The 24,615-nt window shown below is 36.4% G+C and overlaps 3 protein-coding genes across 3 annotated transcripts; 2 read left to right on the forward strand and 1 right to left on the reverse strand.

Annotated features, from left to right (window-relative positions):
• Nucleotides 1-5,402: 5,402 nt before the first annotated feature.
• LOC103963851 (importin subunit alpha-2) lies at nt 5,403-7,492 on the forward strand. Its single transcript, XM_009376744.3, has one exon. The coding sequence runs from the start codon at nt 5,550-5,552 to the stop codon at nt 7,317-7,319; it is 1,770 nt and encodes a 589-aa protein (XP_009375019.2). The 5' UTR covers nt 5,403-5,549; the 3' UTR covers nt 7,320-7,492.
• A 7,981-nt stretch (nt 7,493-15,473) lies between these two features.
• LOC103963763 (sugar carrier protein C) lies at nt 15,474-18,482 on the forward strand. Its single transcript, XM_009376645.3, has 4 exons — nt 15,474-15,729; nt 15,820-16,142; nt 17,048-17,677; nt 17,905-18,482. Exons 1-4 carry the CDS (start codon nt 15,597-15,599, stop codon nt 18,376-18,378), a joined length of 1,560 nt encoding a protein of 519 aa, XP_009374920.2. The 5' UTR covers nt 15,474-15,596; the 3' UTR covers nt 18,379-18,482.
• A 3,039-nt stretch (nt 18,483-21,521) lies between these two features.
• Nucleotides 21,522-23,725, reverse strand: LOC103963680 (vesicle-associated protein 4-2). Its single transcript, XM_009376551.3, has 7 exons — nt 23,364-23,725; nt 22,884-22,954; nt 22,654-22,735; nt 22,310-22,428; nt 22,128-22,205; nt 21,883-22,002; nt 21,522-21,787 (listed from the first exon to the last, which is right to left on the reverse strand). The coding sequence occupies exons 1-7, from the start codon at nt 23,623-23,625 to the stop codon at nt 21,728-21,730; spliced, it is 792 nt and encodes a 263-aa protein (XP_009374826.2). The 5' UTR covers nt 23,626-23,725; the 3' UTR covers nt 21,522-21,727.
• Between the last annotated feature and the right edge of the window lie 890 nt (nt 23,726-24,615).

Below are 24,615 nucleotides of genomic sequence, written 5' to 3' on the forward strand. Positions count from 1 at the left end.
GGCTATTTTCGATCTTTTGGCCCTCTGGACCATTCGGTTGGAAATGGCCCTTATGAGTTCCAGCCCAAGTGTCGATTCCGATCTTCCTCCTTCTAGGGGTGTTTAGCAAATTAGCAAACTCAAATCCAGGATGGGCATGACGAAACAAATTAAGGGAATTATTGTTTTCATCAAATGCTAATTCACTCGGTGTTTTTTTGGGAAGTTTGGAAGGAAATCAGATTCTTTAATAATTAACAGTGCCATACTTAGATTTTGTGGGGCAGCTCATGACTAAGAATTCATCACAAAAGTCTAATTACAATAACTTAGAGGTGGTAAATATGGTTTGGTAAGAGGTCTATTGTTGTAATGTATCATGTCATGAAAATTATAATTGCCACAAAGATTTGATTAGATGCATAAAAATACACACAAATGAAGTTCATGGATAATAATGTTTGCTTCTGTAAAAAATAATTTGAAACGTCTGTTAAAGTTCAAACTTTTGTATTCTATCAGAGGTTTTAGTCCTTTCTAATCGCTCTAAGCGAGAATAAAGTAGCATACTTTGTAGTTGATGGCTCATTCCGAGGTCTTGGTTCTTTCTAACCACCTTATGCAGATTTAGAGAGTAAGGTTACTATTATAGTCAGATAATTAAACCTTATGTATAGTTCGATTCACCTAATCTAGTATCACCCTTTCATTATATAATAAAAGTAAATTCTGGTCTGCAGTCCCATTCAAATTTTGAGCAAATAATTATAACCATAAATACATATATACACACACAAACACATATATGAATCTTTTAGGCAATGCTGCATGGTCCCATGTATGATCACTAAGTCGCACATCATTTTCTTGGAACGTAAGATGTAGAACGTTCGAGTCTACATGCTTTGTATAGGGCTACTTTCAAGAAAACGAAAGAGGTGATTAACACCTAACACCAACATGTTTAAACACTTGAGTACAGTACCACGTAAACATTTTCGAATCGGTGCTCGATTCGATCGCGGTTCCATGCATTGTATATCCTAATTAGGGTTAAATTCGGAGTGCTTTTGGATGCAAGAAGATAATGGCTAGAGACTTAGGGTTTCGTGGAACAGATTTCTTTCCTATGGGAATTACGGTTTGTTGTTTCCTACGTGGGAATTAGGGTTTACAATCACCAAATCGGTTTAACTTTATCGAAGCAATGTGTTTTATCTTATGGACAGAAATTTACTTTGAATCTTACTGTCTGGAGCCTAAAGATTATGCATATTTAAACCAGTCAAACTGAATACGACAGTCCTCATTAACTCATTCCGTAAATTCACTTCACACAAACCAGGAGCTCCGATTTCTCTTTTACACAAACCAAGAGTTCGAATTTTTTGGTCCTTAGGCCCCAGACACTAAAGTCCGGAGAGGATCCAAATTCTTGTCTTATGAGTCACCTAAGCTAGCTAGCTAGTTGATCATCACCAGCATTGCAATGGAGTAGATGGATGAGATCTGATGATACTGCCATATTGTACTTTTCTCTTCAAAGCTAAGGTATATATTTCGACTGTGCTTCTAGCCTACTAGCTAGTCGTATTGGATTTCACTTGTTCCATACTCAAAGGTGTCCCAACAATGCAAAGCAATCACTTTCGAGCTTATGCAATCCACATGGCATTTCTACCTAACACTTTATCACCATTAAACAACCAACATATTAGCTTACCCTCTATCTAGAATCTTATGCCACCGACCTAGCTGGCTACATAACACAACCCACATACGTACTAGGGTTATGCATGCTTAAGATACCAACTAAACTGATGTTGAAACTCCTTTTGAAAGAGCTAAAAGTATTTTTTGATAACTAGAAACGTAGTTGCAGGTTGGCTATGAAGCAGTTGCTAGGTGCTTATTTCAATGCGTTTCTAATAAAAACATTATATATAATAATAATAAAAAAAGATGTTTATGAGTAGAAGTCTTTTTTTATATAAATAAACAAAAACAAGCCATAACTTTTTTAGGGTTATTTCTCTCCTAATGTCAAAAGAGTCTCAAAATCCCTCCACCTTTACTGATATAGAAATTTTCTCGACAGTAGATAAACAACGATTAAAATTAAGAAAGTAGCATACTTGGTAGAGATGAATGGGAATTGTAATGTGCCATGTAACATTGTAACATATGGGGTCCTAGCAGTGTGGCTTAAGTTGTGATGACCATGTGCAGATTCAATTATGCTGAAGGGCCAAAATCTGCAGCTGATTATTGCTCCTTTTTCGATAGATTCAATGTGGAAGCATGGTGGCCTAAGAAGAATAGAAAGTTCAAAAGATTGGAGACCCAAAAAGGGGTTTATGCCTATATCATTACCCCACATAAAACAACTTGATCAAAGAAAGAACCATGATTAATTAAAACCAAATCATATTCTTAAACTTTTGTTGCAAATAATCATAGTGACTATCATGGAATAGAATCCTCTATGGATTCTTTCTATCGGAATCCTCCAATTCTGTCTATTCAACAAAAAATCAAACGGCCAGGAATTAATTGTCTGTTCACTTTCACCTTCCTCTTCTCGTGTTCATCCTCTTCTATCTTCTTCCTTGTTCATCTTCTTCCCTCTGTTTCATCTCTCTCTCCAGCTTCAGAATTAAGGGATCCAAACGATCCGGATGAAAGGAATCCGGAAAGAATCCCAATCTTAGTATCATCACAAAATAAGATAAAAATAATCCGTAATTAGTTGAATATAATAACAAGTTTTTTGTCATGTACTAAGACGCCTAATCACATCATGGGTCATTGATTTTTGTTTTCCTCTCACTTGTCATCTTCTAGCTAGGGTTTTATCTGTGCAAGTGCAACACAGGTCTCCCATTTTTCTTTTTCCATGAACAACCATGATAAATGCTTCCAAAAATCTTATCCCATAATTTATTATGTAAGCATGCTCAATACCTTTCACGCTTTGCTTTTCGCATTTTCTTGAAAAAAGCAGCTTTTGGCTTTTTTTGTAAGCTCCTCTCATTATTTTTCAGTGCAAAAGGGTTATAGAATGAACAGAAGCATCTTTCTTTTCAAAAATTTGTAAAGAAATTAAGAAGCCCCTTCCTCGAGGCTTCCAACAAAGGTCTTCACATGGTGGGGTGGGGTGCGGTGGGAGGGCATTGTCATCTATCCCCATGCTAAGAGTTTTCAAACCTAACCTACTTTTTTCCTTTTCACCTTTTCACCTAATCAAATAGTGCTCCGAAGATTTTTAGTGCAGGCTGCTGCGTGATGTTACAATACGTGAATATATTTACCGATAATACATCATAAAATTATGAAATATAGCAACAAATTGGTTAATTTTGTCGTCCACTTCTACTATGATAATTGGACTAAGAACATATTATGACGATAAGATCCGTCACCCTACAAGATTCTCGTTATTTTAAGGGTGGTCCATAAGAATTCCAGTTAAGTTTCTTATCAAGTATATATATACGTACAGCTTAGTTTGTCTCTTGTTTTGCTCATGCTTGCCCTACTCTGCCACAAAATAAATAGTTGTCCTAATCAATAAATTTTTAGTAGGTGATCATAATTAATTTCTCCATTACTACTTAAAAAGTCTATACAAAGTTAAAAGTTGATAAAGGTCCAACCACGGAAATTTCTTACCATACCACTTCTCCTCGTGGGATCCATCACATTTCAAGAACAGCTGATCCAACAATTAGGACTGTTCAATTTAAAATTTACAGTTCTATTAGCCTATCTTGCTGATTTACCTTTAAATTACTCGGTGTGCAAATTCTGTAGTATGAGATTTAGAAAAGATCTCAATGCCTACTCGTGAACTCAACCCTAACATTCATTTTTTTCTCTTTTTTCTTTCCATAAAAAAAATAAAAAATAAAAAATAAAAGATGAAATTTTTGTTAAAAGCATTGATTCCATATTATCTCAAAGTTTGAACTGTCACATCTTGTAGTCATTTTACAAGGTGATCCTTTTATATATTTTTCTTTGTCTATGGTATGCTTATGCTCTTTTGACAAAAAATACATCTTTAGAATATTACCCAAAAAAGAAATAAAACAAAGAATATTTCCTTTTTGCTATAGCTGCCAAGTGAAAGTATAAACTAGTGATACTAAAAGATTCGGAGTAACATTACAAGTTAGAAGAAAGGTAATAAAAAGATAAAATCTAGCGGGCTTTTCTCTTTTTCATTTTCAAAAATGTAAGTTGCGAACGCTCTAAACAACTTAGTGTTTGTTTAGAATTTTTTGGACACTCAAGGAAAAACGCTTATTCCAGCACTTTAGTACTTTACAATTAAACTTGAAGAAGAACATGCGAGGTGTTTGCTTCTAAAATTTCAACAAGTATTCAAACGTGTTTGCTTCTAATACCCAGTCACAACATATTCAAGGGTTGCTCCAATAATTAGATGATAAAAGAGGAAATTTGACAATTGAGTGTTGTGAATTATGATGGTTAAATGGTTGCACCTTACTATATTTAAAAGAAAAATTAATGAAAATGATTTGAAAATTTTGAGCTTTAACGATAATGACAAAATGAAGGGTAAAGTGAATAGTATCATCATTGACTTTTTAGTGTAAAAATATGGTCTTTTCATTAAAGTAAACAGTACCGGAAACTTTGCATTAAAGTTCCCATATTTAAATGCTTTTACTATGAAAACTTATTTTTCACTACTTTTCTAAAACTCGATTTTGATCCTACTTTCTCTTATGAAACTTAAAGTCGTTACTTTGCTCTCTGGTTCGATTTCAGTTCCACTTTTCTCTTTGAAACTCAAAAGCTACTCTTTGCTCCCTGGAACTCGATGTTGATCCCACTTATTCTAAAAAAAAAAACAGATATAAGGCAATATAGAGGAAATTTTGAATTTTAAGAAGTAAAATTGAGAGTTTTGAGTTTTAAAGAGTAAAGTGGGATAAAAATCGAGTTTCAGAGAGTAAAGTGACGTCTTTTGAGCTTCATGAGGCAAAGTAAGATTGAAATCGAGTTTCAAAGAGTAAAATGACGATTTTTGAGTTTTAAGATGTAAAATGAAATTGAAATGGAGTTTCAGAAAACATAGCTAAAATAAGCCAAAACTCTTCTAGAATAAATAATTAAACAAATCCATACATGTGCATAATGTAAGCATTGCTTAAAAGTTTTAACCACCAATAGTGGCTGAATAGCCCCTAAAAACATATTTAAATTGTGTTAGATAAAATACAATGATTTACTACCACCTCCTTTGAATAAGCGCCAACTTCCAACAGATTTCTTATCCCCATTGTACTTACGAAATTGCCCCTCTTAAATCCTCCGCTCTTACTCCACTAACACGCACCAGCCCATAAGGTCAATCATGTAATTTCGCACTAAAGTCCAATTCATTGGATCAGCTGCCAAACCGGGGATAAGTACAAAACCAGGAGAAAGATGGGAGACGTCAGAGCCTCTGTGTCTGTGTTCACGGTAAGATCGTCGACTAGATTCCATTCCGTTTCCAATTCCGATCAAATTTTCCAGATGGGTTGATTCCAAAACCAATGAGAGCAACAATGGGGGAAGAAGAGAAGCAGGGAGCCAAAGAAACAGAGCAGAGCCAAAACTCGTCGGAATCTTCCTCCGGTGAATCAAGTCTCCGGCGAATTATCGAGTCCATTACATCTCTGATTTCGCTTTCTTATTCCATAAAAATCTTTGCGGCGAAATGGAAAACGATAAGGACCAAGCTCGAAGATTTGAACTCCGGCCTAGTGGCCGTACAAAACTGCGAGGCCAGCGAAAACCCTGCTGTCTCAGGCATTGTGTCGAATACATGGAAGACGGTCAACGAGTGTCACGACCTCGCTCGTCGCTGCGTCGATCTTTCGTACAGCGGGAAGCTCCTGATGCAGAGCGACTTGGACATGCTTTCCGCAAGACTCGATCTTCACGCAAGAAACCTGTCGGAGGTTTACAACGCCGGAGTTTTGACACGGCGGTTCGCGATCGTCGTTTCGAGGCCCGGCAACGGAGCTTGCAGAGACGACATGAGGTTCTACGTCAGAGACTTGATGACGAGGATGAAGATTGGCGACGCGGAGATGAAACGACTGGCGTTGCTTAATCTGCACGAGGCTGTCGTGGAAGACGATAAGTATGTTAAAGTCGTCGTTGAACATACCGAGATTGTGCATTTACTGATTAGTTTTCTTGATTTTTCGCATGAGGTTGAAATCCAAGAGTTGTCTGCGAAGATTGTTTCTGTTATTTCTGGGTTTCGTCCGTACAAGGTTGTTCTGATCGGAGCCGGGATTATCGCGCCGTTGATTCGGGTTTTGGAGACTGGGAGTGAGGTTGGGAAAGAAGAAGTTGCAAAGAGCTTACAGAGATTAACCGAAAATTCGGATAATGGGTGGTCGATTTCAGCTCACGGCGGAGTTACGGCTCTGCTTAAGTTATGTTCCGGCGGCGATGGCGGCGAAATCAGATCAGAGTTGGTTGGTCCTGCTTGCGGGGCACTCAAAAATCTTGTTGGCATTGAAGAAATCAAGAGATTCATGGTTGAAGGAGGTGTAATTTCGACGTTTATCAGGCTCACAAGGTCGAAAGACGAAGTCTTGCAGATCAATTCGATTGAGTTTCTGCAAAACATTGCTTCTGGGGACGAGGCAATTCGGATTATGGTGGCGAAAGAGGGCGGAATTCGAGCGTTGGTTCGCGTTTTGGAGCCTCGATCGGTGGCTTGTTCTTGTAAAGTGAGGGAGACGGCATTGAGGGCAATAGAGAATTTGTGTTTTTGGAATGTGAGTTCGATTAGTGTTCTGATCAAGTACGGTTTTGTTGATCAGCTCATGTTCTTTCTACGAAATGGGGAGGTTTCGATTCAAGAACTGGCGCTAAAAGTGGCGATTAGGATGTGTGGGAAATCAGAGGAGGCCAATAAGGCAATGGGGGATGCAAATTTCATGACGGAGCTGGTCAATTTCCTCGATTCAAAGTCGTTTGAGGTTCGAGAAATGGCGGCTGAGGCGCTGTCGAACATGGTCTCAGTCCCGAAAAATAGAAAACGATTCGTGCAGGATGATCGCAACATGCGCCTCCTTTTGCAGCGGTTCGATCCGGAGCAAGTAAATTCGGGCAACACGAAGCCCTTGTTCTCCATTTTGATGTCGCTGACGAGCTGCAACGGTGGGAGGAGGAAGATTGCGCATTCGGGTTACTTGAAAAACATCGAAAAACTTGCAGAAGATCAAGTTTCGGATGCCAAGAAGCTTGTCAAGAAGTTATCCACAAACAGATTTCGTAGCATGTTGAGTGGAATCTGGCGTTGATTCTTGAATCAAATGTAGGGTTTTTGTCTTTATATAATTTTCATTTAATTTTTGTTTGCAATTTTTGTTCATAACTTGTATATCTGCATAAAAGGGTATTTCCAAGTTTTTAATTGTTTGTCAAGCCCAAGTTGGAACTCCAAATTTCATCTTTATTATCCTCTTTCACATCATCTTCTTGTCAAGATTTGTATACATAAGATTGTCCAAATTTCATCTTGATTCGGAACAGGTCATAAGATTGACATAACTCTTCATTTTGTTCTTTGAGATTTAAAATCGATAGAAGCCGTCACTGTGATTGTTCATCCTCAATCATTTGGTCCTTTAGGGTATTTTTGTTAAATCAACCCATCTCCTTAATTTGGTGGTTTCTTCAATTTAACGAAGATTTTTCAAAGAATGACCAAAAAGATTGACGATGGACAATCTCATCAACCAGTTCTATCGATTTTAATTCTCAGGGACCAAAAGTGTAGAGTTATGACAATCTCATGACCATTTTGATTAAAAAGCCTTCTTTTATTTGAGCGATAATTCTAATTTAATATAAATTATAAGGAGGGCGATTCGACTTTGTCCTAACCAACTTGACTACGTCCAACTTGCTACTACAATATATTTGTTTAAGATATTGTTGATGCATGTAGTGGCAGCAATGTGCCAAAGAATGAATGAATGACGAGAATGCAATTGCAATTGCATTTAGTTTAAGTGAGATGGGGATGGGTTATATAATATTTAGGTTGTGTATTATTAGGAAGAAGCACATGGGAAAGCCATGAACTCCCAAAGGGGCATGTGAAGAGTAGAGGCAAGGCTGCCATGGTCTACTTCATTTACCCTCTGTGGACACAAAAGATAGTGATAGATCAAGTTTCCTGCCGGATTTGCTTGTCCTATGTATGCCATTGTCTCTTCTGTCAATTTCTTGTTAAAGACATTCATTCCGTTAAACTATGATTTTGCTTGGTTTTGATCTCATTTTTTGACGTAGTTGATTGCTTTAGGCTGTAGAATCACAAATCAAAATTTTAACTTTAGAATTCTAGCTTAGAACTAGCTACTTGTTTCAATTTTAGGCTTTAAGCCTCTGATTTTAAGAGCTCAAAGCTTTAATTAGAGGGTGACGCTATATCTAGAATAATCAATCAGTCGATAAATAGAATCAAATGGGAGTAGAGTTAATTACAAATTAGATTTTCTCAAAACGTCTGTCCTTTTAAGTGTTTTATCTAAGTCTTGGTGGAAGGAAAAAAATTGCTAATTATTTGTTAGACAGAAGGGGGATTGTATATTAGGAAATATTGTGGTAGGGTACATGGACTTGGACAACTAGTAGTCCAACTTAATGAAGAGGACTTGTAAGTTTCATCTTATTCGTTTAGTCATGCAAAGCTTTTTATAGTTCAATTGGTTAAGAACATTTATCTATAAAATTAAAATTTTATGTCGGAGTTTCTCCTTCACCGATATTACTCGCGTTAAAATACAATATATCAAATGCATGCGAAGTTCACCAGGGCAATGTGTTTTCCTGTCTCAGAAGAAAATAATACAAGCAAACAAAGATTGGTGTGGAGGAAATTGCAGCGAGATGTAAGTTAACATCCTCCAAGGGCCCAGGTTTGGGCTGTTTGAGCTTTGACAGAGACTAGAGAAGCCCAAAGGAAACACACAAGTCGGAAGCCCAATGGCCAAAGTTGAAAATGGATAATTGAATCTAGAGAACTTTAAAAAAAAAAAAAAAATCATATTTTTACATTAAAAAGTCAATTATGGTACTATTCATTATCCTTTATTTTGTCATTTTCATTAAAACTCAAAATTTTCAAGTTATTTTTATTAGTTTTCTCTTGAGTCTATAGGCCTTTTTCCAAAGAAGAATATATGGGGCATAAAATAATATTTTGCCTTTGGAGAAGACGATTCGAATTGTTTTACGAAATAATATTTTGCCTTTGGAGAAGACGATTCGAATTGTTTTATGAAAGAAATGTGGAAACGTCAGATGTTATGGTAATCATGTTTTAGAACTCGTTTAAAATTGTTTTGATAATGATTAAAAATGTTTTTTTTACTACGTTCAGGGAAAAAATCTTGAAAGTACATGCTTTTGTAGAAGGGAATTATTATTAACATTCTAAAAATCTCATTTTATATTTTAAATCTTCTATAATAGGAAAGAAAAATACACTAGTGATGAGTGTAGAGTGAGATTTTGTGCCAATAACATTTCCCTTGCAGAAATTACTTTCTAATCAACAATTTTACAATTTATAATGACACATAAATTCCACGAAAGAATTAGTGCACATACAATAACTTTTACATTATAAATTCATCGGAAACCCGTACATAAAAAATATTTTTCAAGTATTATATATATATTTTTGTATTTACAGTCCTCTGGATTTGACATTGTCTTCATGCCTCTGTCTACGTCTCTCGTTCTCTGTACAGTATAAAAATTTGTTTAAAATATACAAGTCTTTATAATTCGCTTGAGTTAATTAATTCAAGGGGCTTTTGATCCTTGCAAAAAAATTATCTTATAACTGTTCTTGGAAAAGGGGAAGCAGGATTAATTAGATTATCCAGTTCTAATCACGTCATTAATTAAGCTCAACTTTTGGACTTCATTATATGCTACCTTAGATGATCTCCAAAGGGGATGCTAAAATGACCACATCAGCAATAACAATAATAAAAAGATAATGCAAGTGTTTTCCAACCGATGTATCAATTCCTATGTGGTATGACATGGAATGTCAGCAAGAGAAGATGCTATCAAATTTGACAGCAGCTTAATTATTTAAATCAGGATTTGTTCCGCAGAACTGCAGCAGTCTTGACAATTTCTCCATCACCACTGCATATCAGCCAAAAAGAAAACTAATCTCAAAGTACTAAAAACCATCAAACTGAACATTGGATTACATCTTGCTGGAAGGAACTCCTAATCAAACAAGTTGAATCCCATATCGTTATCACTCTCTTCCTTGGGTTCTTCCTTCTTCTGTTATGCTGCAAGAGCAGCGGCAGCTGGGGCAGAGCCCCACCGACACTTGGAGCAGCAACGGCAACAGCAGCACTGCGGCTGCAAAACCTCAACACTTTATCATTTGTATTATGGGTGGTAGAGAGGTGAGGGAGACGAGATCTGAGAATGATGGGTGGTAGAGAGATGCACGGCTGCAAAACCTCAACACTATCGTCTAGGGTTTTAATCTAGTTCTAGTTATGAATAAATACTTTTCTCCATTATTAATTATTATTTTGTTTTAAAAATAATAATAAAAAATAAATAATAGTTTAAATTTGACATATTGGGTGGAGAATAAAATTTATAAAAAGATTAGAATGCCACATCAACCTTCAAATTTAAATTTTTTGTTTAAAATTTGACATCTCCTTTGAAGATAGTTTTACTTGCTACTTGAGGTTTTTTAAACAAAAGAGAACAAATTAAGTGGCTTTGGGTGCAACCAAATTTCAACTCTCGTGCTGGTTGTACTGATAGGTCCATCCTCTAGTCAAAAGGCATGGAGGAGAACCATAAATGTGCACGACTATCTTGTAACAACCTTGATATGTTCACTCATAAGGAGGAGATTTTAATATGACAGACCATACAATTACGTAATATTACAATTAAATAGATGCACGATATAGTTGATATATCATGATTTTATGTTATATAATACGAATGAACTAGTAATATTATATGACAGTTTGACAATTACGCTAAAAAAAACTTCTCATGCATAGCACCGTACGTTTAAAGGAATCGACGAGACTAATGCATATCATCAACTAACAAATTGGTACATACAAATCTTCTCATGCATAACAGCGTACGTTTAAAGGAATCGACGAGACTAATGCGTATCATCAACTAACAAATTGGTACATACAAATCATATTGAGACTGTCTTGTCATATTCTCAAACTTTTGTTCCGTTGGGTCCATGTTCTACGTCCTAGGATCAGCCATACTTACTGTTACAGCTACCAAGTTCAAACTACATAACTAAATAAATTAATGTGACGGTCTCAATATCTCATGCCATGTTGGTTGACTTTGAATATAATTTTTTTCAGAATTTATTCTTTTCTGGTATTTCTGGAAGCTGACTTCAAAGGAAAACACTCGACTGTCGACTCCATATTTATCTATCTTATCATGTTTAAATAAGATGGGGAAAATTGCATGCACGTTGAGCGAGAAAAGAAAAGAGATAAATGCATGGCCAATTGGACATGGAGAGTTTAGAAGATTAGGCTCTTCCATGTCTGTTGGTTGTGTGTGTGTGTCTATATATATAGCCTACAGTATAACGTATAATTTATAATTAAAAGATTAATATTTTTACATAAATAGCCAAATGCTTTTTATATTTAAACGTTGATATTCATGCTAAAATATTTGGTATAAAGAAAAGAAAAGAAAAGGGAAGAGAGAATAAAGATTAAAGAAAAGCTAAAACTGAAGAGATATTTAGACAAAATAACAATCTAGTGTGGCTCCTCATGATGGCCGTTGATACAGTTGCTACAAGATATATGAAATCTAATTAATTAACTAATTTTTAGGATTATTCTACTTATTTTGTGGAGGTGAGTCATAAGCTATTCCTTAATCTCATATAAAGTTTCGGATCCAGACTCTCTTCTTTCTCATTTTTCCTTCCCTCTAGTTTTATTTTATTTGAACTTTTACGATTAAGACACGATAATATCTTTTATTAGTTTTTTTATAAAGAAAGAAAGACAAAGAAAAAAGTGAGAGAAGAAGAAAGGTGAGAGGATTTGAAGGATAGACAGTAAGTTGAAAATCCTAATTCTCTCAATCTTTGTTAAAACTTAAAAGTGATGACAATATAGAGCAATGTTTAGCTACTCAAAAATGAGTAGGGGCTCTTAATCAAAATTCTTTGTGGCTAATTCACAGATCTTTGTGTTTATAATCAGAATCGTTTATAATACAAATTATTTTATAAAGATCATCTCTACAAAAAAAAAAAAATTAAAACCAAGGTCACTAAGTTGATCAACTGTAGTAAATATATAGACATATCATAATACTTTTACTATTTTCGTCTATTTGTTCTTAATAATATGATGACTAAACGACCTTAGTTTTAATTAAATTTTTGCATACATAATTTTTATACAATGATTTATAATGTCGACAACTTTAATCATAAACACGAATATTTATAAATAAAAAACAAAGACTCTTAAGTATGAGCTCATATTATTCATTTGAGTAATCAAGTATTATTCAACAATATATTGAGACCAAGTAGTAATCGTCAGCGGCTCTATTCGTATACGACAAACGACCACTGTGCAATATTTCTTGCACGTTTGAAGTCATGACCCATGGCACGTGTGAATCATCACAGCTTTTCAGTAGCTTTTGCATAATTTGGAGAGAGCAGAATGCAGTGGCGCTATCTCACCATGAGGTGACTGGACGGCCAAACTTGCAAGCTTTCAACTGCAGTGGGTTCCCACATCGGTCGCCTGACGTTGTTTTTGTACCGGTCAAAGTCAAGCCAACCTTGTTTGAAAAATGAAACCCTAGAAGTGTATTTTTGCTTCTTAATTTTATTTTATTTTATTTTATTTTCGTTTCAGCTTGGAAACCCTACAACGGTATAAAGACTAAGCACAAGTTGAACACTTGCAAGTTCACCTTCTTGGTGTATACATACCTTCTCTTGTGTTTGTGTTTATTGTACTCATTAGGTGCGTTGGAGATATAAACTGAAAGCAAACTTCCCCTAAATAAAAAGGTAAAAAGAGACCATACAAGAAATATAGAGAAGTTTCTCAGATAGAAGATTAAGGGGACAGGGAATAAGCAAAAGAGATTATTCAATTTTCTTTTCCTCTTTATATTTAGTCGCTTTTGCTTTATTTGAATTCATTACATTGTCTTTTATGAGGCAGCATAAGGACTTAAAATTTAACCTTACAAATTGCTGACTTAAATTGCAATTGAACTACCATACTTATATGTATTTATCACAATCATCATCTCAATAATTAGGTAGTGGTCATATTAAATACATATATTCACATTAATTATATTTAACCGTTAAATGGTAATTGTGTTAAACACATGTACGATTTCCCCCCTACGTTAGTTTTTCATAGATTTCATCCAAATTAACATTACCTCTTATCATGCGCACATCACGTATCTCTCATTTGTCATTTGTGGACAAAAGTGTCACGTCACTAGACCTTTAGACACAAAAGCTATAGAATCACATATATTTGCATAGGTTTATATTTTAGAAATCTAAGGTTTTTAATTATTTTAAAGAATGAAACGACCGAACTACCTACACTTGTTATGCACATGCTTCCATTTAATAGAAATTTGGATGGAATGAATGAAAAATTAACAGCATAAGGTAAATCAGCAAAAAAATTATTTTAAGTCCTTAATTTTCTAATTAAAAAATTTAAGAAAGAATCAGAAATTAGATGATAGTTCATGAGGCATATCCACATCTTACTCCACTCTAAATTAATCGGGTTAGTACTTAGTAGGACGTTCGACTCCCTTGAGAGTGTGAATTGCATGAAAAAAGAAAGTGGGTCCACTGTCCACAGAAGCTTTAAGTGACCGATGTATTTTCCGGGACTTGAGGAACGACAACCAACAACACACCCTTTGGTCTAATCCCAATTATAGCCCCAGTATTACTTGTTATTACAATACCGCCACCTTGGATTAGGAACTCGTATTATTCTCGTGTATTCGTCCTGGGCATCGCACTCGACCGACGGGACTACTTTTTCTGGTGTTCTGTAATTGTAAAGGCCTTTTAGGTCACGTACTGTCCAACTTTAATACAGTCCCGTGATTAATGAGCATAGTCGACCAAAAAAGATGCCACTAAAGCACTAATTAATCCAATCCTATCCAAAGTTTGAACCAAGTATCCAAACACTATCCGGAACAAGCCAACCACGCAAAGGTTGGAGGTGGGAAGAGAGAGAACAAGAATGATATTACAACTTTTGACTGCTAAACAATAAAAAAAATTAACATCCTAATCCGATACTTTTGGGGAATATTTTTGCTGAGTAATATCTGATGTGTAACATAGTGAAGAAATTTTTCGGTCTGTCGAGAACATTGTTCAGTACATTAAGTATGATAATACGGTTAAATTTTTTTATTCAAATTTACAATCAATTATATTATTACACATAGTATTTTATATCATATTTCTGGTACATTAAAAAATCTCTCATCACAATATCACTGTCACCTACCCTTATCCTTATAAGTTAGTATTTTATGGTCAAGTGACGTTTGCTGTTAAAAAGGTAACAAAACATTAAATAATGAAGTCCCATATGGTTGAATGCCCTGCCTGTATTTTTTACCCACCAAACCTTCTCTGGTCATTTTCTCAATTTGTTCAAGTTGAAATTTTAATAGTTGGACAATAACATGGGTTTACATTTAGAGAAAACTTGCAAATTTTTTGAATTTGATTACAATCCCCCCTAATCTTTTAATTTGTTTCAATATAACCCTTGGCGTTAAAGTTTTCAAATTTTCTGTTAGTTTTTACCCATAGACGAAAACAAATGGTAAATTTGATAGAAAAATTAGACATACTTGATCAAGATCAAATTGATAGTAGTCAAAACATAAACCTAGAAACCCTAACCCTAAAACAGAAACAACGACTACAACTATAACTCCACACCAATTTGCAAGAGAGACAGACGAGAGTTTGAATTAGAGTTATCGAAAATGAAATTAAGATTATTTAAGCAGACAAATTGGAGGCTAAGAGTTGTGTCAAAAATAAAATATTCATACTACTCTTTCATTTAACATTTATTTGATGAAATAGACAAAAATTAAGTGAACTGAGACTAAGTGAGACAAAAATGACAATTTTAGGAAACAAAATGGGACTAATCAATTTTATAAAATAAATTGAGACTAAATAATAGTTTCAATGACAAATTAGTCAATAAGCGAAAATAAAAAAATATCTATTTTGTTTATTATTTTTTGACAGCTCAGCAGTTCTCTGTAAATTAAGAAATTGAATAAAATTTTTCTCTTTATATACACCAGCTCCTGCTTGCCCAAAAGCTCTCATCTTGTTCCTCTTTGGCCTTCGTCCTCACACTCTCTCTCTCTCTCTCTCTCTCTCTCTCTCTAAAGCTCCTTTGCCTTCTCTCTCTGATCAAACCTCTTCGCATTTGAGTTTCCCAAGAACCCTAACAATGCCTGCTGTTGGTATCCCCGCCGGCGGGAACGGCAAGGCCTACGTCGGAAATCTCACTCCTTACGTTCTTGTCACCTGTGTCGTCGCCGCCATGGGTGGTCTAATTTTTGGCTACGATATCGGCATTTCCGGTACTTAAAATTTACCAGATCACAGTTTTAATTCCACTGTCAGAAAGTTTCTAAATTTTTTTTAATGATGTCATTTTCGTTCATGATCAGGTGGGGTAACGTCCATGGACTCGTTCCTGAAGAAGTTCTTTCCGTCGGTGTACCACAAGAAGGAGAAGGACAAGACGACGAACCAGTACTGTCAGTATGATAGTCAAACGTTGACCATGTTCACATCGTCGCTGTACTTGGCTGCTCTCATATCCTCGATTGTGGCCGCCACCGTGACGCGTAAGTTTGGCCGGAAACTGTCCATGTTGTTCGGCGGTCTTCTGTTCTGCGCCGGTGCTATCATCAATGGCGCTGCCAAAGCTGTCTGGATGTTGATTCTCGGCCGTATGTTGCTCGGTTTCGGAATCGGATTCTCCAATCAGGTAGACTACTGCTACACAGTTTTGATTATGATCCATCTATTTAGACGGGATGTGCGGAAATCATTTCGCTAATCGGGTCGAGAAATTTAGGTACTTTGCATTATGTTTGATTATTGTCCAATCAATGCAAGTTGTCCGTAAAGAACAAGAAATGTGCTGTCCGAAAAACAAACAAAAATAAAAGCCTAAAGAGATACCATTTCTCTTTTTGTTTCGGAAAATGATTTTCGCATTCCCTTTTTTATTTTTTTAATCGAAAGAAAACGGGGGCACGGAAATCATTAGGCTTTGTTTAGGCCTCGAAATCCAATATTTTCTTTAGATCTGATTTGAAATTACTTGGAACATGACAAAATTGGGTTTATAGTAGAAAACAGTTTCTGATTCAAATATTGGGTTTAAAATTTCAAGCCTTTTTATGGATTTTTTCTGTTCCTCTGCTTTTGGTATAATACACTGTTTGGCTGCTGAGAAAATGTAGGAGAGAAAGTTTGCTTTTTTTATTCCGTTTTCTCAGCAACCAAACAAGGGGTGTGGCATGTGTGCGAAATTTAATTGGAAAAACTTAAACTTTGTCTTCAGCAATTACTTTTCACAAAGTTCCAGTGCACGCTTTTTAGGCATGCGTTTATTCCTAAATTTAATACAAATAGTCACTTTCTTTGCTTCCTAATATAAAAAGAATTCATACAAATGTTAAACCCATGTGTGGCCTGGACCATGACCCTTTTTGTTCACTTTAATCAAATTGTTTGCAAAGTTAATTGTCATTATCCAAATGCAAATCTCGTTGACGGGGGTTAGGTCAGTTGGCCGGGTCAACCTATTTGCCTATGTGCACTCGAGTTCGAATCACCTTCTGTAAATTAGACTAATTAATTTTTATGTTTCTTTTGTGATTACAGTCGGTGCCACTCTACTTGTCTGAGATGGCGCCCTACAGATTCAGGGGAGCTCTTAACATTGGCTTCCAGCTATCAATCACAGTTGGTATTCTTGTGGCCAATGTGCTGAACTACTTCTTTGCCAAGATAAAGGGTGGCTGGGGATGGAGGTTGAGCTTGGGCGGTGCGATGGTCCCTGCCCTTATCATCACAATCGGCTCACTTGTCCTGCCAGACACTCCCAACTCCATGATTGAGCGCGGTCAACATGACGAAGCCAAGGCCAAGCTCCAACGCATTCGCGGCGTTGATGATGTTAGGGAGGAATTCAGTGACCTGGTAGCAGCTAGTGAAGCGGCGAACAAAATCGAGGACCCGTGGAGAAACCTGCTGAGGAAGAAGTACAGACCTCACCTCTGCATGGCAATCGTCATTCCCTTCTTTCAGCAGCTCACTGGCATCAATGTGATCATGTTCTATGCGCCGGTTTTGTTCAACACAATCGGGTTTGGAGCTGATGCCTCGCTCATGTCGGCTGTGATCACCGGCAGTGTTAATGTAATTGCAACTATGGTTTCAATCTATGGTGTTGACAAGTGGGGAAGAAGGTTCCTTTTCCTTGAGGGTGGAGCTCAAATGCTGATTTGCCAGGTACTATTTTAATTACTTCCGCTATGGAACGAACTCCCCTTTTTTTATTAAACATCGGATTGTCAATATGTCATTGGCAATGCATCGATATCATAGTCACTAACAAAACGTATTTTGACATGTTATCAACACATTTGAATGATACATATCAGTCCCCTCGTTAGCAAATGGACGTCATGCATAGAGAATTTCTGATGATTTAATCAATGTTGTTTATCAAATTGCAGGCAGTTGTGACAGCTTGTATTGCAGCAAAGTTTGGAGTGGATGGGAACCCTGGAGAACTGCCAAAGTGGTATGCAATTGTGGTGGTGATGTTCATCTGCACATATGTTGCAGGATTCGCGTGGTCGTGGGGTCCCCTCGGATGGCTAGTCCCCAGTGAAATCTTCCCGTTGGAAATCCGATCAGCCGCGCAGAGCGTCAACGTTTCGGTCAACATGATCTTCACCTTCATCGTGGCTCAAATCTTCTTGACAATGCTCTGCCACTTGAAGTTCGGGCTCTTCCTTTTCTTTGCGTTCTTTGTGTTTGTGATGTCAATCTTCGTCTACTACTTCTTGCCGGAGACGAAGGGGATTCCGATCGAAGAGATGGGACAAGTATGGAGGACACATTGGTACTGGAAGAGATTCGTCAGCGAGGAAGATGGAGGAGGTTATGAGATGGGCAAGGCAGCTCAAACTGTCAAAACTGTGTAATTTAAGTTATGGGCAAATATGCCTCATTTAATTTCAAGTTTTATTTTTGGTAGCACTGAATATTATTGTTCCCATTGGCAAGGTTAATATATAATTGTTGTCCATTTATGTCCAATTTTATTTTTCCTATAAATTCCTTTTATTCAATCATTTAAAGTTTTAAACAATGAAAAATAAAATTTGAACTTAATTTTTTCATTCAAATATAAGGTCACTTGAGACGCAAGACGAGTACACGACTATAACCAACCTCCCATCTCTTTTGCTTTTTCATTTTTTGGATTGGTGGTTGGGACCATCTTGAGTAAGATTTATTTATTTTATTTTTAATTTTTGATAGATTGGTCGGAATTTAAGCTAAGTTGCACAACAAACTAATCATAGGATTGAACTTGCTGACGATAAAAGTTAACCTGAGAACTTTTATTTGCAAGTTGAACTTGAGATTTTAAAATTTCGAGTAATAAGGAGTTTTCTCCATTTAATATAGTAGTTGCATATAGTTCTCAATACTATAAATTAATGAAAATGTGACATGAGAGTTTTTCTCGTGTTTTGGAAAATGACTTTGTAAGTAATTGCTTGTATAAATGTTTTAAATGACCTAAGTAACAACTCTTATAGTGAGTCTTAGCGTAACATAAATGTTGCTCATTTGTGACCAAAAGGTCATGAGTTCGAGTTCTAAAAACAATCTCTTTGCAAAGTAAGAATAAGACTGTGTACGATAGACGTTCTCCTCCCGATCCTCGCAAGGGGCGAAACCTGTTGGCTTGAGCTCACCCCAACAATCATTTGTGTGTAAAATGAGAAGGACGTTTATGGGATGGCAGGGGAGCTGAATTCAACAACCAAATGAAGTTGCCATCACTCTCATAACTTTATTTCAAGTGGGGGGTTGGGGGTGGGAATCAAATGCCGCACACATGGTTTTAGTGTTACCATTTTTCTTTCTTTCTGCAGTGTAATGATGGGATTGCAAGAAACTTTCGGTATTTTCACAAAGCTTGAACGTGAATCCAAACGGATAAATCTTGTACGAATTACATGTCACATGCCAAAATCTTGTAGCAACAAAAGGAGAGGTGTGTAGGAGGTGTTTGTCAATTTGGTCACGGCCTTGCGATGAATAAAAAGAAGAATCGCATGACTCGGATTTTTAAATGGATATGTTTTTGGATAGAATTGGATAGAAACTTGGGTATCATATGCTAACTATAATCCTTGTTTCAAAAGCACTTTTGTAGAAGAAGAAATTCTCAAAGGTTTTTTGCTTTTAGGAGATGTAAGGCTCTTTTGAAAGTGTTTTTTTAATAATTGAAAATGTTTTTTAAACTAATTCTTGGTAAAAATCCAAGTGTTTTTTGAAAAAGTAGTTTCAATACTTCTTCTAAAAAGCACTTAAGATGCTTTTGGGATCCAAATTTTAATTTCACCAAAAAACGTTTTTAGTTATTTTAAAAGTACTTTAAAAAAAGTTGTAAATTCTGGCCTCTTCCCATTAAATTTTGCATCCAGGCTAAAAGCACAGCTGACCCAATCTCACCCTTGGTAGGCTAATGGATTTCCATTAAGATTTGTAAGGAATGTGATTACTTAATTTACTTACAGGAGGAAGGGCTAGGAAAATGAATCAGCATAACTTTTTCTACCAAAATTATCCTTGCAATTTTTTAATGATTAAAAGTAAAGTTGAATTTGTACAGGGGTACTTAAGTAATTAAACTAATTAGTATTCCAATGGGAAAAATCTCATTTTACACTCCAAACTTTTTATATTTAGAAAGAAAATACATTTGTGAGAAGTGTAAAATGAGATTTTTAGAATGTTAATAGCATTCCCATTCCAATTTCTGACAGTTAGTAAACATTTTATTTGAATTCAACCGGTTAGCATGTGACATAACCCACCTTCTGTTTGAGACGTGCGCATGTGAGTTTTATCTTATTAGAAAAATAATACAAAATGTAATACAAAAAATATGGTAAGGATAGTATTTTTGCATAACAAAATAGTTAAAGTATATATATGTAAATGGTACAATATAATCGAACTTTCTGATACGATTTTTCCTGTCCAAGTCCAAAGTTGTTAGATTTGTGCCCAACAATTTAAGTACATGACTTTGCGAAGGGACTCTTCAGCCTGGGCCTGCGTTCTTGTACCACATCCAGTTTCACCACCTCCACTCGCCGGATTACTATTGCACGATGACAAGAACTTTCGACTGATCTGCTCGTGCTTGCTCTTGGCGTTACGGCTTAGTGGCACTTCTATTTCACAACAGCCTCCCACAGTGCATGCGCTCATGTCTAACCGATAACTCATGATGTATTTGCTCATTCAACGAACTCGATTGTTTATCCTTCTTTTTTTGTTGGTTGGAACTGGGTATGTACTAAAGTAGTGAGATTATATAGAGGGAGCTTGGCACACCGTATTGGAAGGAATGGGGCTTGGTGGTTTTGGATAACCCTAGACAATTAAAAACCATTTGTAGGAAGCCGTGGTTTCTATTGTTACCAGTGGCCATTGATGTCTTGTTTTTGTCTTATTTGAACGGTCATGGTTAAGTCACGTCAACATCTTATATTGATTTTTTTTTTTTAATAGAGATAATAAGACAAAAAACAATGTGTGAGAGGAGGGGATGGAAGAAGATGAGAATAGGAGGGTAAAGAATCCTCCTTTCTGGTTTTTAGCATAGCGCTTTTCACATACATATTTTTAACTCCGACACACCTTGTTAATTTTTTGTTATTAGTCTTATTCAATTCATTCGGTCTGACGGCCGAAAAATTGAGAAGGGTGAGTAAAATGTAAAAATGAACGTGATTAACACTACCCTGTTATTTTATGAATTTGACAGTCTTCAAAGCTTCTTCGCCATAAACGTATAGTGCGGCCAAACGTATAGCGCTACCAAATGTATCTTGTTTTTGGTAAATCAGTGTTACCATGAGTAATCTCAACTACTTGTACCACGCCTTCGAGAGATTTATAAGTAAATCTTTCACAAGAATTGTAAGAGACTCCACTTCAAATTGTATTTTTTATATTTTTTTCGCAAATTATTCCTGAATGCTCACGTAAAACATTTTGCGAAAATCAATGCTGAAAATATTTCGCGAAAATTACAAGAGACCACTTCAAGATGTTTTCTTTTTACATCAATGTATATAACATTGGACTGTCCTCGTCCTCGTCCTTTTTTTTTTTTTCTTTTCATTTTCAATACAACGTTCTTCACATGACCGAAATATAAAAATAAACGATGGTTACAAATGATACACCGAAGTAGACTGTTGATTCGCACTCACATCAGAAAAAGCCGCGCGAAACAAATGCTCATGCAGAGTCCACGCCTTCACCTTGCTGCCGAGCAAGATATCTTTCCCTCCTCTCCTTCTAAACAAGAAACAAAGGGCGAAAATGAATGAAGCGCATGAGAAGGTATTCGCCGCACAAGCAATTTTCGTGTGACAACACAACAATGTACTCACCCATTCATCTATGACAAGTCCTTCTCCGATAATCTTTGGACCAGCATCTTCCGCAGGTTGCTTGCTCGCCTCAAGCGCAGCATCAGCATCAGCTAACTGACGCTTCAGTTTTTCCATAGCCTTCGAAGAAACAAAAAATATTAATCTCTTGACATAAATGTGAAGAGAAAGCAATGCAGGTCTGTGATATACATTTACAAACACAAATATTGACCTCAAGTTACTTTCATGTCAACCACACTTACAGGAGTAGAACGCTCTGGATCTAGAAAGACAACCCGTAGTATCTGCTCTACGGCCACTTGCTCCTTTTGCTCATCAAACTGTTACCAAGAAATTTACCAGTGAACACATTTATAAGACCAGCTACTAAATTAGAAATTTATAACTCGAGATAGCATTTAAAGGTTGCGTGCTATTTACGTACCAGCTCAGGTACATACTCCATTGGTCCCTTCACCTTCAAGCTCATGATTTTAAACTTAACTCTGCTCTTTTGATCCACTAGTTTTTCATTGTTCTCGGGAACCTCAACAAACTTGAATACTACCGTAACAAACCAAAATAACAAAAAAACTTGTTAAAAGGCCAAAACAAGTTAAAGCTTGAGAAGAAACCATCCAAATAAAAACGATGGTACTTCTAATTTTATAAGAGACATAATTCCATTAACGAAGAACAGAAGACCGTACAAAAGGGCAATACCATTTCCAACACTATAAAATAAAGGGAAATGAACTGAATCGCACAAAGTTATACAGAAACCATTACCAGTCGCTATAAGACTCTCGCCAGGACTAAGAATGGCTCCTGGAGGACGCATGAAACAACTTTTCGGTGCAGTTGTTTGGAACTGAAGCAAGAAAACTAGTTAGAAAAAATCAATCAAGATAAGAAACTCTAACAACGTCAACCACATTATCCTTCACCAAACATTCTCAAATTACAAAAATTCCGAAAAACCACAGAACAGAAATAAAACCGTAAACATGAGACGGTACCTTGAATGCTACAAAGGACTTGCTGGTGTTTTTAATTCTAATGGCACTCCTAACCTGCTTCCCGGGTTCACCTTCAAGAAACAGAGTCCATACACATAAATAAGCAAATAAATCATCAAGCAACAAACCCAGTACCGAAATAAATCAGCAAACCAATTTGATTTCCCTCTATAGCCACTAACTCATTCGAAAAATCCCGACACCATCACGAAAATCATCGATTTCATCCATAAAAACAATATTAATCACCCGATTACCGACGTGATTAGCATCATAACACGAATTGCAACTTGCAAATGCATTTTTACAGTTTCCTTGATCCTAAAATCGGCAACAAAATCTAAAATTCAAAAGCAAATCTATAAATCACAATCTACACACAGCTATTTCAGGTAAACGCAATTAAATCATAAAATACCAAATATAGAATAAAACTAATTAAATTAAATCAATAAAATGGATAATTAGACAGAGACGTACAAGGAAAATAGAGTTTATTGTGGGGATCGAGCTTGAGTCTTCGGCGAGTCGGAAGCAGCGACCTGGCGACGGACGACACCGAATTCGCGGCGTTTGGATTCGATCCGTCGCCGTGAGCGTTACTATGCTGGTGGGGAGCGTTGTGCGACGACGAGGACGACGTAATAACGGCGGCGTTCCTCGACGTCCGAAACGGCCGCTTGAAGAAGCCCCAGACTTTTCCGTTGGACGAAGACGACGACTTTTGGTCAGGGACGGCCATCTCTCAGAGCATTAGACAGAGGCGAAACGGCGTCGTTTGTCTGTAAGTCTCGGCGCAGCAAATCGGAACCGACGCAGAGGATTCAATTGGATTTGACCGATTGAGTTCACGTCCAACCTTTTTGTGCTTACCTTTGTGGCGTCCTTCCTCCCCCTCCTCCTCCTCCGGTACTTTTTCTACTTCAACGCGATTAAAACGACGTCGCACACAGCATAGAATGCTTTTTAGCTTTGTGCGAGAGGGAACCAATGGGTTGACGTGAATGGTTGTTGAGTTGACTTTGTGTAAACTAGGTGCTGAGTGGAGACAAACCTAATGTCATGTAATTACGGTTGTTAATTTCAGATTTGAGACGCCGTTACAGTAATGATTATCGCTAAATCATTTTATCCGTGCTATATTGTCTTGTGAGTTATCATACGAAGAACATGATCGACCTGCCTCACTAAAAAACCTCATCTTGTGACTCTCTTAGTGGAATTGTTGTATTCATCGAATTCTTAGTTGTTTAACAAAATTCTTGAATGCATAGTTAAATCCAATATGGGTTGTGAACATGAGTAAAACTATCGTGATGCGATCACCTTCACCTAGCCATGTTATAAGCATAATTTGTATAACAAGTATACACTACTACGTTATGCTCCATGCAAATTATAGAAAAATATTTATTTGTACTACCAGTACTATACAAGTTGTTCTCCCAAATCAAAACAATTTTCACTATTTTCTTCTAAGAAGACATAACAATAATTTGGACTCTGAATATATGATTAATTTTTCTATTTTTTAGTAATTTTATTTATTTTGTACTAAGATTGCGGTCAATCAAGGCCAAATCGGAGGCGAGACGTGTCCAATTAAAACACATAGAATGCAATGCATTAGCAGTAACATTCCACCCACTCAATCCCAAAACAAATAATAATATAAGACTCAAAGGTGATACATTCCATACCAAATACGCGTTGAACAATGCATTATTCAAAT

The sequence above is a fragment of a genome, unplaced genomic scaffold, assembly GCF_019419815.1.
Source record: "Pyrus x bretschneideri cultivar Hongxiangsu unplaced genomic scaffold, Pyrus_bretschneideri_v1 Contig19, whole genome shotgun sequence".
Lineage (NCBI taxonomy): Eukaryota > Viridiplantae > Streptophyta > Magnoliopsida > Rosales > Rosaceae > Pyrus > Pyrus x bretschneideri.